Source organism: Contarinia nasturtii, unplaced genomic scaffold, assembly GCF_009176525.2.
Source record: "Contarinia nasturtii isolate CC-2019 unplaced genomic scaffold, AAFC_CNas_1.1 Cnas_scaffold_1240, whole genome shotgun sequence".
Taxonomy (NCBI): domain Eukaryota; kingdom Metazoa; phylum Arthropoda; class Insecta; order Diptera; family Cecidomyiidae; genus Contarinia; species Contarinia nasturtii.
The window spans coordinates 5,078,323-5,099,635 of record NW_022198581.1 but is presented as its reverse complement, the minus strand read 5'-3'; the positions used below and the strand labels follow the sequence as shown (position 1 = coordinate 5,099,635).

General features: G+C 33.2%; 1 protein-coding gene across 1 annotated transcript in view; it reads left to right on the top strand.

Moving 5' to 3' along the window:
* Positions 1-21,152, top strand: part of LOC116345119 — a 176,494-nt gene extending 155,342 nt beyond the window's left edge. Inside the window, exons 13-15 of the mRNA XM_031774207.1 lie at positions 9,725-9,881; positions 12,601-12,836; positions 13,003-21,152. Coding sequence (XP_031630067.1) covers positions 9,725-9,881; positions 12,601-12,836; positions 13,003-14,274 — 1,665 coding nt within the window. The 3' untranslated portion in view covers positions 14,275-21,152. The remainder of the gene's footprint in view (positions 1-9,724; positions 9,882-12,600; positions 12,837-13,002) is intronic.
* The last annotated feature ends 161 nt before the right edge of the window (positions 21,153-21,313 follow it).

Below are 21,313 nucleotides of genomic sequence, written 5' to 3'. Positions count from 1 at the left end.
GCATATTTTTATTCGTCGATTTTGATGAAATGACGGCATCAGCAAACCATATAATTTACTCTGAAAATGAATTCTTTCCGTCTCCCAAAAATAATTTCTTATTTGGCTTTGAAATATACGAAACTTTTCGATGTATAAACAGCTTCCGTCAGCAATGCTTCAAATGAAACGTGATAAGTAAACAGATAGAGAGAGAAAGAGAGAGAGAGAGAGATTGCAGATGTATGTAGATCGCGTAGCGAGCACTGAAGCCAAGCAAATATGAATGTATGTTGTTTGCACGGTGTTGTGTATTTTTCAATCAACTTGGTATAAAAATATATATACAAACACAATAAAAATTCATTTAGAAATTAATTTCTTGTTGCAACAATATCCAGTCGAATGCAAACTTTTTCAACGAACGGACATTCAATGAACGCAAGACACGCAACATAAGATATATGGGTTTTTGTGATGGGTTTAGTGTTGACATGACGCCGCGTGATTATGCCATGCACATTAACCACCCCCCCTGTCCCTCTGATGAGAATGGTAATAAAATTTGGTTAGAGCAACCATTAAAAATACATATATACACACGGAATCGCAATGCGAAAAGAATACAATCATAAAGTTTTACGCGTTAAAAAGAAATATAACTGCGATGGCAACGCTTTTTCCGTTTCATAAATGAACAATTTTTTTTCGCAGCCATTAAGTCGATTCATGCGGTGCGCGACGCCATTCAACTTTGCCGATAAAATAATAGATTAGCTGTTTGCTTGTCGAATGATTTCATTAGAATTTATTAAGAGTCCGTGAGTGCATAAACATTATCGTGTGTCCCATTGAGAATGTTGAAATATACCCTTTTTATTCTGCACATAAACACCTGCAAGAAACACTTATACAAAACGCAAAGAAATAGAGAGAGAGCGCGCGAGATAGATCACAAGAGAGTAATGTGCGTTGCAGTCTTTGACGCAACACAAAGGCAAATAGAGAGGTTTGGCGGCAAGCAAACAATATACAACTTAACGCCGAACAATAGCGTTTTGATAATGAATTGAATGAGACAGACGACGACAGTTTGGGAGTCAAAAGTTAGAAAGGGTCCATAAATGTTCTCTCGCATTTTATTGTGTCGTCCAAAGCGAGATCGTTCGTGCAATTCAGGCGAAATATCAAGCAACACATCTTGGTGTGACATTTGATAGACACAACACAGACGATACACTGCATAACCACAGATACACACACAGAGGCGCGTCTTTCTCTCTCTCATCTCATTGACATTGTTGCGTTTGTCGTCACAAACACGCGCCGGACACATGTAGCCATCGTCGTCTATCGTCTCTCAATTCAATTTGGTTGATTTGGTGAAACTTTATCATTTATAAATTTATAAAGTTTTAATTATGATGTGCAAGATGGCTAAGGTCGAAAATGGTTCGAATGTTTAATTTTCATGTGAAATGAAAATGGATGGTATGCGGTGTTTTGTGTGCGATGGCGTCAAGACGCCAATAATTTCATTTTGCTGCTGTGATTTCTTTTTCACGCGATTTTTATTGTTTTCATTGTCTGGTTGGCTGGCTGGCTGGTTGGCTATTTTGTGTACATTCGTTCATTTGTTCATTCAATCATGCATATAAATCATATTTTCAGGAATTCCATCAAAATTCCGTTCACGGTATCTCCATGCGCCACGATTTTGTACATAGTTCATGCGAACATCATGAAAACATCGTTGAAAACAAACCAATAGAAAGAAGAACGAAACACCAGTGTACTAATTGAAGAATAAATGTCGATATTTGCTGTTGATTTACTTGCTAACGGCTCCATTTCCACAAAATGTTGAAATTTATTTTTGATTTTCTGACCCGATATAACCTATTTGCCGCTCGCAAAATTCAGCGGCTCATTTTTATTTCATTTCAAATAAACAAAAAAACCAGCTTAAAGAATGAGCGAGAAGGCGATCGTCAACACAATATATTTTTGGTGTATTATATCTATGGTATATTATGCTAGCAATAGCATCATTTTAACTAAATTTAATTTTATTATTTTAAGGGACTTCTTGCGTAAAACTAAATCAGTATACAAATTTATGTAACCATCGAAGAGGAAAACACTCGCTTGTACTTCTATGGCGTCGTATTGCGATCGTGTTCAAGCAGTTATCGAGGATTTGTTGTATGCTTAACAACTTACTCTTGTTGAAAGAGTACGCACACGAAAACAAAAGCAAATCAGTCGGCAGTTTTGCTGAATAAAGCAAAAAGAAAGGATGAGAGAATCTCACTTTCTTTCTCAGACACACACACACATGCACACACGTATTCGTGAAATACAATGAGCCGAGCATTAAATTTCCATTCTATAATTAAATTCGGCGGAATATTTGCGCTTGTTTTTCTTATTGTTAGAATTTTGGGCGCGTTTTTCCCGTGCAATGTTTATTAGTAAGCAAGCAAATAACGACAACAACGAAAAATTTCAACTTTGTTTTGTTTTGTCGTAAATATCAAAAGCAACGAGCCGAACATACAGTAACAAAAGAGCCGCTTTTTTGGGTATATGTGCATAAGAAAATGGTTTCGATTCGAAAAGGGAGCTTTCGAATTCAGAAGCAAAAAAATCACCTTAAATGGTATCGGGCTTTTTTTCCTTATCTCTTTCTCTCATTCGCACATTGACATGGAGAAAGGAAACGTTTTTTTTTTTCTTGCCGAAAAAGTATTTTAGTACGTTCATTTTTATTGTCGCCGTTGGCTTTCATCGTTCTGCTATCTATTCAAATCTCATTCATCTCCGTTTCTCTGTCAAATTGATGATGCGTTTTCTCTATCACTCTTTTTCTCACTCATTCCATTGTGCGATTTACAGACATTTTCACAGCATTATTTCACGATGAATTTTGATGATACACTTGAATCCATCGTCTCTTCATTGATAATAATTCGTATAAAAAAGAAATCTTTATCATGGCATAATATCGTCGGCTAACAGTCAGCAAGGAGTTTTTGTACATACCTTTTTTTTCTTTTACATATTGTTTTGGGTCCGATTGTTTTTGTCGTTATTTTTTTTATATCTCTTAACGCTTGACAAATATTTAAAATCAAAATAATTGCTTTTTGTTGCTACCGCTTTTCGATATTGATTTATTGTTGAGCACAATGGTGCATGTGTGTTTACGTACGTATTGTGTACACAATGTACAATCTATAAATGGTAACAAAGCAACGACTAATGATTTTATACTTACAATTTGGCATTTACTTCTTTTGTTATGCATTCGCTTCCGATTTTCGAAGAGGAAAATATGCGTCGTCAACTGTTTAAGCATTCATCCGTTTTTCATTGTTTGCACGTTGGCTGTTTGTACAGACCATACCACTTACGTAGCTGCACAAATTTCATCGGTGTATTGTGATTTTGAATATTTCAATATGAATTCGGTGCTTCTCATCACATTTCGTTTCCTCTGATTGTGTAAACCTATGAATTTTCTCTTCTTTCTCGTGTGCACCAAGAATTCTTCACATTGAAAGTTCAATATTTTTTCTTTCGGAAATGAAAACATGGATAATTCAATGTAATTCGCATTCAACACGGTTTCAATATAATTCAATTTGAAATGAAAGCAAATTTCATTTCCCAGTGGAATTTCGCGGGGCGTAGTGAACAAAAAAAAATCCATTCGCGCAATCGTGTGTTTATTTTGGAACTCCCACTTTATCACCCATAAATTATTGATGGTCACCGGGTACGGTGTGAGAACTGTGTTGAACAGAAAAAATGGTTATTCGTTTGTTATAACAATAGTTTATCTCAACAGGAGGTTCAAAAACGAACAAATTAACTTGTCAAACTCGTCGAAATGTTTTTTCGGTTGATTTTTCCTTTCTGGCATCAAATGAATTCCCTGATTTTTGTGCCCAAGCAAAAACGCATTGATTCCATGTTTAGATCCCCTCAGAAAAAGTAACGAGCAGTTCCGAATCGAAAGTTCCGATTGACAGATTTAGATCAAACTTATGCATTGAACACACAAGTCACCAACCATTGTGGTTATGATGGAATGAAAAAGAAAACTTGAAAATTATAAGTTGATAAAAAGTTACACGTTGCAGACCGATTTCACAAACAAATCGTGCAGACCGATTTCGAAAGAAAACTTCATTTCATAAGTTTTTCACAATGGAAGAAAATCAGAGAAAAACGCACCAAATTTCGATGGAGAAACGTTTCAATAAAAAAATATAGATGGAAAGATTTGCAAAATGAAACGACAAAGTTATCGTAAGCAACAGTGACAAATTGGCGTTTATGTTTAATTGTGTTTCACATAAAAAAAGAGTTAAACATGAACAAACATACTTGCTATATTAATTTATTTTCTTATTTATGCAATATTCTCGAAAAAGATCCATTTCACCGATATAAAATGCGTGACACAACAAATTGCAATCGTATTTTATGCGAAATCAATCTATGTTCAGAGACGAAATGCAATATGCCAATAGACAGAACAAAAGAATTTAACATCAATATTGATAACACGAATGATGAACCAAGCGATGTGGGTCGATACATAAGCTATCTTAAATATTATGGAATAAATATGTTGGCTTATGAAATAAACTCAATTTGATTATTCGTTGTGTCTTTTATCTTTTGTTATCAACGACGATCGAGAAATGAAATTGACATACATCATATGCTACATTACCAAACGTCAAAAGCGTGTGTGTGTGCAACAAAGGATTTGTGTCCATAGAGAAATAGATGCGAGAGAGTGAAACAAATCCACCGGAATGCTTGAACATCAAACAAGAAGTCTTGTCATAAGTCTTATGAATTCAACAATAAACATGATATGTCGAATATGCGATTTTATTGGTTCTAAATCGCAAACTTGTATTGTCACTCGACCAGATGTAAAAACTTGTAAATACAAGACGAAAGAAAACGAAATTGTATTCAGAAAAACTGATGCGCAAACATTGAAATCAATTCAAATCGGAATGCTTAGATGTTGTTCTTGTTGTTTTTGTACACTTCTTTTTGCACTCTGCCACTCATAATATTTCATATGTGCTATGGTAGTGAGGGCTACTGCTGAATATGACTAAGCAAATATTTTCTATTTGATTCATTTTTATTATTTGCATTTTGCCGATTGATCATCAACATACGATTTTCCATTCGATCCATTGATTTTTGATTGCTATTTTACGTTTGAGATGTGCGAGTGCGCTTTTCTCATATATTGGCACTTTGAACAGAAAACCTTTTTGATTCGTAGTAATGTGCCACACATACACTCCCATACACACGTCAAATAACAAATCTTTTTGACAATGCAATAAACAAGCCGAAAAATGAACCGAAAAGTGGAAAAACGTTACCAAATAAAAAAAACCATTGACATGAAAATTCAATTGTTCGTAAATGTATGTAGTGTGATCTTCACATGCACACGAATTGTTTTTGTTTTTACCTCAATTTTATGTAAAAGAAGTAACAAAACAAATCGCATACCTAAATCAAATTGAAAGGGATTTTTTTTTGGGTGTAGACTGGTTTTAGTTGCTATTGCACTTATTTTTCAAAAAATTGACTTCGAAGTGTTTTATAAAAATAGCTTTCTTCTGTTGTTATTAGCTTTTCTACGATGACAGCCAGACTGACAATGACACGCACGGGCACGAACACAATATAAAAAAGGCATGACGTAAACCATACAAAGGCGTAAATTTTATTTTGTACCAAATCAGTCAAAACGAGAAAAATGATCCGCACAAAATGAAGTGAAAATAAAAATAAAGAAATTCCCTGGTTCAGATTACAATCGAAACACCGTGAATTTTAGATAAATTCCCCTTGGTATTCCACAACAGCATTGAAAATCGCCATTACCTTACATCGAACTTTAACCTATTTCAGAATGTAAGGCATCCTTTTATATCCATTCTAGGGGGTAGACACGTGGAATAGGATTAGACTTTTAGTGTAAAAATTCGAGAAATTAAAGTGGAATAGACAATTCAGTAGTTGGATTCACATTGATTTACTAATCCCATGTATGGAATAGCGAAAATGGGTTAGATTCAATGTTTTTGTAATCGATAGTACAGAATTTGATCAAAGCATTGAACTTGTTTTGAGATAGTAATTTGTTCTTTTTTGATATATTTTTTAGTTTAAAAGTTGATTACAAATTTACAAAACAATAGATAGACCTTCTCAAAATTTTATTGATGTAAAAAATAATTTGAATTATCAATAACAAAATGTCATACTCCAGTGTCGATAAATAAGTTTTCAACAAAGTGAATAGCGGCGAAATGTGACATCATATTTGACAATGAAATGACGGATTGTTGGAATAGTAGGATTAATGTTTATATATTAGAATCATGGTTTAATCGTTTGTGTCTCCCCCCTAGTATCCATTATCAAATATAACAATACTAATCGCAAAAAATGATCGTAAAATTCGATGAGAATTCATGCCTAGTTTGTATCTATGCAAATATCATCAGCGAATGTAGACTGCAAAACACGGATGCTGTCAGTGTGAGTTCAACTGACAAGGTCAACACAATAATAATGATCAATTTTGTTAAATACAAAGAGCAACTTAACCGCTGAATTCAAAATTTACAAAATTTATCGTTATTTCATTTGATCTGTGCAAAAACCGAAATAATCTAAACTGATCTGCATTTCATTTGGTTGGAATTTAAAAGCTTAAATTCTGTATCTCTTTCTATCTTTCTCCCATTGTATTTCTCTCTCGTTCTCTCATTGTCGAATATTTTCTTTGTGCTTTTGTTTAGTTACCATCACGTTTGCACAATAGATATTTGTATATTCGTGAGTCGGTTTCCCATTACAATGTATTTTTTTGAAATTCAGACGGTAACATTGCTCATACACAGCACACAAGCTATTTGATTTTAATTAGAATTCGGTGTTAGCATCAGCACGAATCCAGTTTACTTGGTATGCCAAACACATACACAAAAGTCGAAAATGCAACGAGAATATCTAGAAAAACCGACGAACTGTGGCAACTGTGTTTTTGAATTTGGCTGCTTTTCCTTCCTTATCGATTTTGCCCATTTTGGCAATTTAAAATTTATGACGATTCGTGTTTTTCTACGGGCATGCATTGGAATTGTGTGTATATATGCGCTGAGGATGTGATATCAGTTTGTTTTATATTATAAATATGCGTGTTTCGGTTGTTACATAACGGTTTGGTGTAAGAGATCGTTAATATCGAGAGAACAAGCGAAAACTGAGTGCACGATTCCTTCGCCATGTGACATGGTAGTGACATGAAAAATCGCTAATACAAATATGACAATATATACATAATACACATTCTAGAGTACATTGAACGGCGAAATTTATATCGGCAAAATGATTTTTTTCGCTTCTCTTCATATGTCTTCTTGTAAGCACTTTTCTGTTCATTGCGTCTATTGTATAAGAGTAAAATTTATACCAACTGGATCAATAAAAAAACGCGCATTCATATAGAGTGGCAGTATCATCGACACACCAAATGTGGATTTTCGGTTAATCTTGTGAAACAAAAAATAATAATAATAGACTATATTGATGCGGCGAGTTTTGGATTCAGCTCACATTTACACAGACATACACGTAATGGCAGCCATTCTTGCCTCAAAACATGAGAGTGTGTACGACCGCAACAACAACAACAATAAAAAGTAGACAGTGAAACGGGCGTTTATCGTTTCTCATGGTTTATGGAATGGATCGGAAAATAAATAACGAAATTGGATATGTACTATAATCTCAATGAATTAAGTCGCATTTGAAACAAAAGAGAGTGAGAGCCAAAAACGTGGTAGGATTGAAGTGTGTTATATATTATTTTATTTACGTTATAGATGTGAATATGTAATATAGCAGCAACTGTTCGGTGACATACATATATATATTACGCTAATAGAAAATTGAAAAACGAATGCTTTATATCATATCTTCCAGAGTTGAACTAGCATGAGAAGAAATACATCACTTGGCAACCACAAAACTGAAAACCAAAATACAGTTTACCATTGTCCCTTTTTGTCGCAGAGAAAAATTTATTTACATGCATTACATTTTGGGCACATACACATATTAGTTGCCATTTGTAAAATTACATTTTACCAATAAAAATTGTTTTCCCATTGGAGGCCATCGAAATTCCGGTCTACATATGGCAGTAATGGTTAAATGGTTATTTAATAGCAGTTTCATTTTGCCGTTTTCTTTTACTTTTCCGCACACCTAGTGTAGGGAAGGTATTGTATTAGGCCAAAAAATTAAAGTCATCCCAAAACATGTTTTCTATGCATATTTAATGTAGAAAACACGATTGGAGATGATTTTGGGGCATATTAATGTGCGTCGCTGTGTGTGATGTGTCCTGTGTCCTGTGTCCTGTGGCGTGTTGCCAAAATTTGTTAACACGATAAATCCTCTTCCAAAAACTCAATTCAAATTTTGACTTTACAGGATGATTTGGGACTACTAGGAGACGTGCTGATTAGTTTTTGAGCAATATCTGTTGACCGGTGTAATTTTTTTGGTCCGAATGGAGTACCCACAATCCCACATCCATACATTTTTGATCATTTCTCAACCATTTTGGTGACACGATGGTTTCGTGCTCAGACATGAAATTCAAAATGTGACTTCACGGGATGATTGGGCACTACGAGGAATAAATCTGGTCAAATTTTCAACGACATTGATTGATCGGTGTAAAACTTAGACTCTGAAGAGGCACTTATGAGAAAAATGCCTTAAAATGATATTCTTTCAATTTGAACGCTGAACGAATGTGTAGTGGGGGGAGAAACCCGAATCTGATGTTAGTTTTAAGATGCAATCAATTTTTCACACACTTTTCATACAAAAATCCACAAAAAGTTTCATTTTTGTATGAAAGACTTGCCTTTGTAGTACCGTAATGATCTGAAACTTTGAACAGGCTATTCTTTGGATTGAAATTTCTTTAAACTTGGTGTGATTATTTATTTTGATAAGAAAATAATATTCACAAGTTTTCACGGTAATTTAAGTTACTGCAACCATACAAAGACCATGATTTCAGTTTATTCCCAAAATTTCGGTTCCATGCGGAAAAGTCAGCTTGCGTACGTAAGCCTCTTTATTTGAAATTGTGCCGTTGCGCTCGCAATTGATATCAACTAAAAATGATGTGAGTGTTCTCACGAGCGCGCGCTCTCTCTCTCTTTCTCGGCTCCGATAAGAAGAGAGGTACGCAGACTTCAGTGTTTCATAAGTGTGCTTCAGAAGAATATGTGTTGTCCAGCGAAAAACCCAAGAAAATCGAAGAAGAATCATCGGAAAAGTGAAAAGCAAAAACTGATCATCATCTCCCGCCGAAAAAAAATCAAAAGATTTGAAAAGTTCAGAAGGGGGCAAAACTAAATTTTTCCGTTTTGCAGACCGGAGAAAATCCTAAACGCTTGTGTCACCAGGGGTCAGGCGATGAAAACCGCTCTCTCTCTCCGAACATATGCGAGACAAAAATGACAAATTTATTTTTCTTCGTCTGTGTGCATCACTTAACTCAATTGAAAGCCATCATTTATAAATTTTTCACAAAATATTCACATTTCTATGTTGGTTTCAAATAGTTAAAACAATTTATTTTTCACTCGCATTAATGCAGGTGTATTTGGTGTTTCGAAGCGGCGGAAAACCACCAGAGGATTCGGGTGTTAAATCATCGGGTGCGAAATTCATATGTCGATCGCAGGCACGACCAATTGGCAATGCATATCCAAGTACCGCAACCTCTTCAACAACACCACTTGGAACTAATATCGGTGAGTAATTTTCGTATCCAACTAGAGTTGTCAACATTCAAATTCGAACAAAGATTTCCACAAAAATTTACACATTTCAGGTGAAAGTTCTTTCTCAATTTTTTTTTACCATGATTCAGAATATTTGTAACCTCCAGTAGAATCAGTAATTTAAATACAACAATGATATTTCTTCAACAATGTCAAAAAAGTTTTGTTGAACATATTTGTGATTTTCAATTCGAAAAGAAATTGATTTCGAGTTGGTTCAACAACTCTGCTGTTACAAAGTAAATGCTAGATTTTAACTGAATTGGAACATTTCCAAAGTATACATTGTACATCAAAAAAATTGTTTACAATCTACAATACCCAATGAGGAATTGTAGAATGTATTTTTATGCACGTACTTTTCAAAAATATGACAAAATTTAAAAAAAAAGCATGAAAACTCAAACACACACAAAGTGTGCACGTGATAGACTCTGAGTTTCATGGTCTCTGAAATAACCCACATGTGCACACACACCATATAAAATATCGTTACAAGAATGAATATGATACACATTCGCAATGATAGTAATTGTTGGCATTACAATTTCAAAATATCTGCATTGAATACATTACAATATTATCAGCATGGTAATTTCAACTTTAATGCAATTGATTTTACAGCCAAATGTATTCGGAACATCCTTAAATATGTGCAAAATTCACCGTTAAATAAAAGCAACTCGCCTTGCCCAACAATACGCGTATGCATATGAAAAGAGCTTTTGTTACGGACGCTCGAATATATTAATATATAACAAAGTATAAAAATATAATTGAAACTTTTCAAAAGTCTGAAACAATGCAAAAATGCATACATTGCAGATTATATTATGTGGGCTTTTAATTTGTATTCATAGCTTCAGGTGTTCACACAAAACACGTTTAGGTTTGGATTTTCACAGTCTTATACGTATTAAATCTTATCCAATTATTTATAATTTGGACTGTAATCCAGCCGTGGTTCCAGGCATTTCTCTCCACGTAGTTAAATGCAAAGCATTTTCTTTTTATGTTTCATCGTATAAAGTTAGCAACAAATGTGGACATTTATGAGTTTTAGGCGAGAGGAGGAAAAATATGCAATTAAATGGGGTTGTACGTGTCCAAAAAAACAATATCGTTTCCGTAGGAGCAAATTCACAATATGCCACTAGCAAACAACAAAGTGTGAATTAAAACACAAACTGGCTGTAATATAAACGAATGAACATTGAGATCGTTGCAATTTTGTTGCATGCATACAAATCTCTGTTTAAGATGAAATCACATCATCTACCATAAAATTTTACATTCATTTTGGTCGCAATTTTTATCTAATGCTTACCATGTCCATGATTGAGTAGATAAACAACACACCCAACCTATTACCATTTTGTAGTTGGTTATAAACTGATGCAGTTTTGAAAAAGTCACGAAAGTGACTGCATGTGAATGTATTCTTGTATTTTTTTTTTCATTAAAAAAATATGTGCAACAATGTTTGAGAAATTGAAATATCCTGTTGGCACGATCTCGTTTAGTGTTTTGAATGCAACACCAAGGATGTAAGGTTAAAAGTGAAAAAAACATACACACAAAAGTTTTACTTTAAATTTTTTAAAGCAAGAGCGTTTGTGTAAACATTTTTAAATCTACATATTTGAATTGTGAATCGGCAACAAAGTCACTTATAATTTTGTCAGGCTGTTTTGCATTATTTTTGCTTTCATTATTAAAACGTTGTGTGTGCACACAATGTAGTGCACGAATAAACATTGTGAAAATGTTGCTGCCAATCTGATGAAAACGTCTTATATTTTGATCGGTTTTTTTTTTCAAAGTGAATCACAAAATATGCAAAATATGAATATATGAACCATAAATAAGTGATAATACACTACCATAATAAAGTTTCAGACCATTTTCCATACAATTTCATACCAGTTGACAATTTTTTAGGGCATTATTTATGAAATTCCGGAAATAGCTTGAACCTTATTTTAATATCTATAGGGACTGAATCAGTGAAGTTTCACCAAAAAATATCTAAGAGTTCAAAAATATCATCCGTTTGAATTTATATTGTATAAAATATTATAGTTACAAAAATATTTGCTTGGACTGAAATTTTGACATGTCGTATTCAATGTATACTTAAACTCTCCGCCCATTAAATATATGCACACACATATCTATTTGATTGCCCGTTGATATTTACTTATGATGAACCGATCAGTTTCATTTCTCCCGCTACCACCACTCAGTATCATTAGCTATGAAACTTGATACTTATTTGAATTGTAATCGAATAATTTATGACGAAACTCACATATATCATTGGCACAGCAACAACACAAAACTGAACAAATGAAATGTTATTTGTAGATTCATCGGCGTTTGAATTGTGTGCGAATTACGAGAATAAATGATTGTTAATTAAACATAATATGACGTTAGTTGGCATTTGAGCCCAATTTTGATATGACTAATAAGCGGACGATAACATCCCATCTATCATCACAGATCAATGACCACACAGTTAATTGATTTCGATTTGTAACAACTTATTACACTAATTATGCAATATAGGAATGAATTGCATGTTTTTAAAGTATTATTTAAATAGAATAAAAAGATAAGATAAGATTTTTGATAAGTTGAAAAGTTTGCTTTGAAATGAAAATTGAATTTATTTTTAAAATTCCAGAACATCGACTCACCGATCAGGAAGCCAACGATGAAATTCGATCGTTATTACAAAATTTCATAATTCAATTGCAATCGGTAAAAGATCGAGTACCATCTAGAGGTTCAGCAATGGCAACCATTTCAATTCTATTGGATACAACGAAACCATTATCAAATTTACAAATGTCTTTAATGCCGCCCACGCTAGCTGCGACAACCGCCATAAAAAAGCCTGCATTCGCCATTCACAATTCGGTAAGTGCCCTTCCTAATTACGTTTGCCAAATATTTTATTTGAAATTTTCACGTGTCAAGTTCAAATAAAATGTATGTAGTTTACCATAAACAAAATCAAAGGTTCAACATACGTGAATATTAATAAGATGTACTTATCTTTCTTGAAACTAAAAAAAAAAAATAGACTGTGGACAAAAGTACGAATACAAACACAATAGCAACAACGAGCAACGGTGGTACGTCCAATCATTTGACACATCATATACAAATGCAACCGAATCAGAAAAATGGCTCGATTACAACAACCATGTGTTCAACACAAATTTCAATCACAGACACCGGCTGTGATAAGCTACCCGACATCGAGTCGATTTCGGTTTCAGGTGAAAAGGCAAACGAATTACCCGAGGGTAGTATAATGAGTGAAAAACATAATCAAAATGAAAATACATTGATGGATGCCACCAACTGCCAACAAACTAAACCAAAAACGGATGACGGCAGCGACAAAGATGGAAACGGTAACGATGATGGTGGTAATGCGAACAGCGGTAACAATGAACATGATAGACCCGAATTGAATTTTCTAAATTTGAAATTGCAATGCATGTGCAGCAGCACAGATGTCGGTGGCGATAGTGGAAATGTGATAGCAAAACCAAATGTCAATGCGATTAGTAATCGGGTGAGTGGAACCATCGACGATGAAACTGAGATCGAAATCAGTGACGTTGAAGCTGTTACCGAAATCGGTGAATCCATTTTCGAAAATCATCGGTGCACACACTGTGGCCGGGGACATTGTTGTTTCTTCTTGCGGTGCTGTTATTGTACAGCGAACGGTGTATTTAATGAAAGTGATAGCATGGCAATTGATGCGATGAATACAAATCAAATGGCATTACATGAAAACAATCCATGCCAAAGTGAATGCGATGCAAATCGCATTGCAAATAGCAATAATATATCGAAACAACATCAATCCATAGATAGTAGTAGTAGTAGTAGTAGTTTTATGAAAATAGGCTCGAATCAAAATTTAGCAAGTAAGCGTTGTGATGAAATTTGTGAAATAATACGCAATCAATATGAAACTGGGTTGTGTAATACAACAACAGCACCACTAACAACAACATTAACAACAAAAATGTTTGCAAGAAAACAATGCTGTGAAGAGAGTAGTGGCAGTGATAACAAACATTGCACAAACGTAACTAAATCAATAGCAATCGGTTGCCATTGTCGATGGTATTGCATTCAAGATTGTGATTTGGATGCAAAATCAACGACGGTTGTTACCGGCGAAGACAATGTTGATCACCATCAACGGCTTAAAACCGAAACGACAACATTAGCTGTTGAAAAGCCTGAAATTGTGTCGCCAATTACAAATGAATCGCCATTGAATGATGAAAATCGCTTACGTTGCTGTCGCTGTTCAAAGGAACTCTTTTGACATACTAAGAATTCCGTTATAAACGACAACGCCATGAACGACAACGACAACGACAACAATGGCGAAAATGATGGCAACAACGACGATAATAATATCGATAAACTAACCGAATGTACAAACATTGAGAAAACAACAAGTAGCAACACTTCAGTCAATAGCCAAACAAAAAGTGCTGATGATGATAAAAAACCGTCGTCGACAGCAAACGTTTCGGGTGGCATGAATACGACAACATCGAAAAAAAAGCTCGTGCTCGATTTAAATGATCGGAGTAAATATACAAAAGTGGTTTCAGTGTGATGAGACAAACAATAGGGAAAACTCACTCTCCATACAAAAATCCACAGTGAAGTCAAATGCATTTCAAGTAAATTTCTTGATTCGAAATGGGATCACTCGACTATTCATGGGCAGCAAATATTCCATTTTTGTTGCTCTCTCTCTCTCTTTTATTACGATCTCATATAAACCATACACAATAAGCGATTCGATTCACTTTGCCATTTCCGAAAATCGTCATTTTTTCACACTCGTAAATAAAGTGCGGTCGGCTTTTACAGCCGTTTATTGCGAAAATAACTCTTGAAAACCACAGCATTCCTGGAAAATGACAAAGAGAAACCCGAAACTACGATATACTTCAAAGCAATTGGTATTCTCATAAAGTGTACAAGTTCAAAGTTATGCAAACAACAACAACAACCGAAATTCGACAGCGAATAAATGAACATTCCATATATTTTACAGTCTACCAAGAAACGTTGTCGTTTTCGTTACGACACTTTATTTTCAGAATATATTCAAATTTTCCATTCATAAATAAATTATTACCTTTTTGCTCTTTTTTTTCAGTTCATACGGTATTATCTTTCGTAAATTTCTCTCTTTGCAAACCGGAGAGTTTATTGATTTGTGCCAGTTTACTTATGAGGTTTCCTTTATTGTGATTCGTTCGAATCGTATTAAATTCAAATATATGGCAGAAATTTATTATTTCAACTCCTTTATGAAACGTAAAACCATTTTAAAACTATGGCATAAATAAATATTGATTTACAGTAAATTCGATTTGACAAACATATTTGTTTCGCATTGCAACTGTATAACAGCGATCCCTTCTTTCAGCATTCAATTTTAAAATTCATTGAGGCGATTTTCGAAAATGTAAAAAAGTTCAATTGTTGTTGGTTTCTATCGAATAGAATGAAATTTATGATAAAAAAATTGAACCATTTCACTTCAGATTCAAGTCGATTAATTGAGCTTTTCCCATTTTGTGACGCGGTGTAGGACTAAAATACATACATCGATTTGTATAAAAGTAAGATCTAGTTTCTAGTACATCTATATCAGCTTTGTGAGTTGACGATATTATTACAAATACACAAAAACAGGCTAGTGAATGACAACAGTAACAAAAATAAAACATAACATTTATACAGCAAAAGTGTTACAAAATCAAAGAGGTTAAAAAGAAAGCAGGACAAAAAGTAATGAAAATTGTTTAATCAAATGTATATGTTTCAATGTTTTTTTTTGGTTTATTTGTAAGCTATCTCATCTATTCAACGTTATATGCATTTATTTCATTAAATTTTATGAAATCTTCAAAGTTTCGATATCAAAATTAGCCAATTAAGTGAATGTCATGTTAGAAAACATTATATGTGAAGAAGAATTGTGTATGTGAAATATGTCTTGGTTATAAGTTGATTTAAAGTGAGTAAAATCGCGCACGGTTAATTATACCGTCGGAAAATAGATGTAAGACAAAAACAAGTACGTATAATAATATCACTTTGAAAGCCAATTTAGGTTGTAAGAGCAGACAAAACTATGTATAATGATTGATAGAAGTAAAATGGAGTCTCGCCGTAATTTCGAGAATCTGAAGTGTAAATTCGTATTTCCGATCATTAAACAAATTATGCATATATTTCCCACACAATATAGAGAGACGCATTAGAATGTGTATTGTAGCCACATGCTCATCATTGTGCATTCATTGTGAAACTAACGACTTTTACTTCCGACTTCCTTCCATTGTCATTGACAATGCAGTAATAATGATCTGTGATTTCAATTTACCCCCCAAAAAAAAACGAAAAAAAAAATATATAAAAAAATGCATTCATATAGAGCAAAACAAGCGTTGCCTGCCACGAAACACACCCATGCATATATGATGATGATTCAGCTGCGGTGTGTGCAATGTGCGCGTACGCGAAATGTCTTAATGACAATTAAATGAAGTTGCACACGGAAAATTAAAACGAATTTAATTGAATTTTAATGACGAAGCGCATCGCAACCTCCGGATGCATGAATAATCTAATATTTCTTGCAGTATGACACTGCTGAGTCTGAATCGCTTCGAAATAAGACATGTGGTGCGCCATATCAAATGCAGTTTCTCATTTATGCACAAATTGATGACAGTTAACTGTACATTTTCTGGCACAATAGCGTCCTATCTCGTGGATTGTATTATACACGGACCCAAATGAATGACGTGATGAACGCAAACATTTTTCTTTCTGTATTGAAAAAGAGACCTATTCATGTGCACACACACTTACACACACTTACACACACTCACATACACATTTGATTACAGTTTTACTTTAAAGATTTGATTTTCATTGCCCCGAAGAAATATCAAGAGCCCCTGATTTTCTTCGTCGATGGCAAAATCCATTGTGTGTGTGCATGAGAAAATGTTCCTTTTTATGTATGTTGCTCCTTGTTGTCGTTACAGCAGAGAGACAACATTTTGACGCTTGACACGTAAACCGTTATGTATGTCATGTTCATGAGTGATTCCGACACTTTTATTCAAAATAAAAATTCATACGAAAATGTTAAACTAACAAATAATTTTGCTCGTAACTAATGAAACTTTCTAGTGATACATAAAACTATTTGCAAATAAGGAAAAATATGCTGAGAAGGAGATAGATAGATAGTTAGATAGAGAGTGAGAGAGGGTGAGATGATGAGGAAGTTAGATAGCCACAAATCGATCAAGTCACTAGTTTGAAAACACTTGAATCAAGACATATTAGCCGTTTTCCAGTAACATATGTTTCAAAACACCAAAATGGATGGAATCACATTTTTCACTCTAATTTTTACAAAACCTTATTCTCACTCCGTTCTTTGTCCGTGATGTTGTCATCATAACAGAGTCATAGAGGAGCCACTTATACGATAAAAAATTCCATTTGCATATTTCTAATTTTAAAAAGCAATTTCAGTTAGCCTAATGTTCGTCTGTTTGTTCCAGTGCTTGTGCCAGTGAGTGTTCTGTTTTATCACTCAAACGCCATTTTCATTCTGAATCCCGTGCACTGTCATTTGCAAGCATATTTCATTCGTTTTTCCCAACAAAATGTCTATATAGCACATACACAATCGCACACATGAAATGTATGTGTGATAGAGTGAAGAATTTCGTTTCGCATGCAGTTTTTCATTGGGATTTATGTGAATATATTTAAAGCACAAAATAACTATTTAACACATTTAAAATAATTAAGCGTAAATATGATGATTTAACTAAAGCTGAAAATCAAACTACAGCGGTGTGACAAAAAAAAATAAAATAAAATGAGGTAGACAGAAAGAAGTTTGTAATTTGATTTTCAGTTATTTTTAGCTCAATTTTGACTACCAATTTACCATGTATTAAAAATAATATAAGACAAACATGTATACATAAAAAGTTTAAAATGCAATACTATAACATAATATGGTCGTAAGTTAATCACGAAAGTTTTACTACTAACAGTTTTTTTTTCTACATACACATACAGATATTGATAGTGCAAAGGACATACATGCATACATTGTACACACTTTCCGATTAAATACAGAAATTTATCTTTTTCAATTAGCTAGTTAGCTAGTTAGTTAGTTTGTAATATCTGTTAGAACTTTATTTAAGTGCTGTTTCGAGTCGAAATGTCGTTGTCATCGTCGACATCATCATCATTATTATCGTGCCATTTTCACATGGCACCAGATCGAATGGAAGAATTTTCAGCTAACTTGAATCTCATCTGTGTATTTTGGATCGGGTCCACACTCTGTCTATCAATAAACATTACACCGTTCGTGAGATAAATTTAAGTTTATTCTGTTCTGGACTTTAATGTGTTCTGCCATTCATTTTATTACATTTCATAAAAGTTTGCACAAATGCGTAAATTCGCATCATCAAAATGCATTTACATATCAGTCATATCGCAACATGACGCATATTAACATGAAAACCAAATGCACTCCCAATCCAATGTCCAATCAGTTCGATTTTGTTCTTAAATATCTCCACTACTCCGAATATTTACGTCGGCATGAGTAAGGTAAAGTTTTTAATATGAAAACCAAAGGGTTACAATTCGTCTAACTGATTCATTAAAGACATTCGATAGCTCAACATTATTTGACTCAAGATAGACCCATTATTATTGTCAGCATTTTCGTTATTGAAATTTTCTGCGTGTCATTAATAATTACTCATTATCAACGCAAACAATCCATACAAATAAATCAACCGAAATCAACCATAATCGAAAAAATAGATTTGCTGATTTAATTTTTGGTACTCTGCATGACATTAATTGTGATTTCGTACAACTAAAATTCAATGAAATTAATTAATTCTATTGATTCATTTGTGTTCATACAATAAACATCAACACGTATTAAACGTTGAGCTAGAAAGCAAACTATGAAGATTGGCACAAAATTTATGGATTAAATGTTTGCGTTTGATGACAACATGTAAAGATAATATAGAAAAGTAAAACAAAAAAAAACAAGACATGTTGTCGTTTGAATGAATTTGTAGCGATATTTTCTTTTGTAATTGAAAAAATCGATCGAAATTATTTCAACTTTTTTCAGATCTGACACTAGTCGTAGAAAACTAGTTTGTAGAAACAATGTAGATAAATTTAACTATAATAAAATCATTCTACATTCAAACACACAATAGGGTAGCTTCAAAATAGAATTTCTTTTTTTTTCTCAAATACCGAAGACGAAAATGACTGATTTCCTAACAAAATTCAATTTGTTTAATTTTGAATTCTCTCTGTTTGTAACACGAAGAAGATGATCTGAAAATCTATGGTTTTCAATCGATTTAAAAATGCTTTGCAAATCGCATATGAAAAATAAATGATTTTTGTGCATTTTTACATTGAAAAAATATTCGACATTTTTTATCATAGGCTTAGCCGATCAAAAATTCCCAAAATTGGGTGAAAACTATGAAACTCTATAATTTTTTCATTGCTAGATTTCCCATATTTTGGACTTAACATTTCAAGCTACTGCTGTTGAAACCGAAAACTTACTATGAGTAAAGCTCTTTTATAACTTTTTTTCTTCTGTACACCTCGAATTGTTTGAAACTTTAGCGACCGTTTTAACTATTAGCACAAAAATGTTCAAATGTTAGCATTCGGTAGCTTTCTACTCATTTAAACTGGTGGAGAGCATGAAAATAAAAAAAGAGAAACGTTTTGGAAATACCCTAACACACACACACACATACACAAAAAACACATTGTATATTTAAAATGAACTAAAGACATAAAATGTGATTATAAAAATAAATTGGAATGGTGGAAGAGTTTCCAAGGTAAATTGAGGAAGAAATACAATTTGGTTAAGTGGAAATAAGTGTTATTGGTATGCATCAAATTTAATACTATATTTAAAGTAAAATAGATAAAAAAAATTATATAAATATATCTAATATATACTATAAATATTACAGCTAGATGTATTTATGGTTTTATGGATGCGTCACAAAAGTTTGTTGTGTATGACATAAGATCGAATAAGAATGAGAAGAAAAAGCTGAAGAAGAAACGAGAAATAAAGTTGGAATTTTAACAAAACTAAAATCTATTGAAAGAAAATTTTATTGTAAATGTTATGAGTCAAATAAAAATATACGGTGTCAAGCTGAAAAAAGAATACAAAACCAAGAACACATTCAAAATAATCCTAACCAAAAACAAAAACAACAACTAACGAACAATTTTTAGAGAGCGTTCACAGCTCCTTAATTTATGTACTAAAGTTTAAAAGATTTTAATCGAACTACTGCTACCACATCAAATGAATTTAGATAAACACAAAAAAAACTATAGTTATATTGTAGAAATAATCTATTTAGCTGTTAAGAAATTTTCTCTATTTTATTTTTCTTTTGCTTTAATTCGGTTTTTTGTAAGAAAAAAATCTCACATCAAACACATTGAAGAAGAACAATTTTTGCGTATTCGTTGGCAAAATATACTAATTAAAATCAATCATGCGGAAAATAAAGATTAAAATCATTGAATCGTAAATATAATAATTTCGTATTAGAAGCCTGTGCGTGGGCATTATAAAAAACGAGGAAATAAACAAAACATAATTGCCGCACGTGGAATAGGTTTGATAGGAGGTTATATTATTATACGATTGGACACTTTCCAGTCAGACGGAAAAGAAATATCATAAGTTCAGCACATCTGAAAAAGTAATGATATCGCTCCTTGAATTCTCCCTGTTTCATGTGCAAAGTTTAGTTTATACAATACTACACACAACTTATTTTTTACAAAACAAAAAAAAATTAACAAGCACATTTTACTAAGCTTACTCAGTGTAATGTGGAGTTCGCATGAATTTCATCAATAAAAACTGCATCCATTTCAAATAAAACATGATTGCGAATCGAAAAATGGGTTTGCACGCGCACGCACAACTTCAAATAATCGTATTTTATGTGAATTCCACTCCGGGAATAAATATACTCACACACACACACATTCGAATACAACTGGATTAAAAAAACTGATGTATTTAAAAATAGATGAATGGTACATAATAAAATATTTAAAATAAAACTGAATGTTGTTTAAATAACTTGAAGCTTATGCGATTAAATGGCAATACGAGTATATGGGTAACTCAATAAAATTCCAAATATGCTACAAACAAAAACACAAACGAATTAAAATCGTATACATTACCC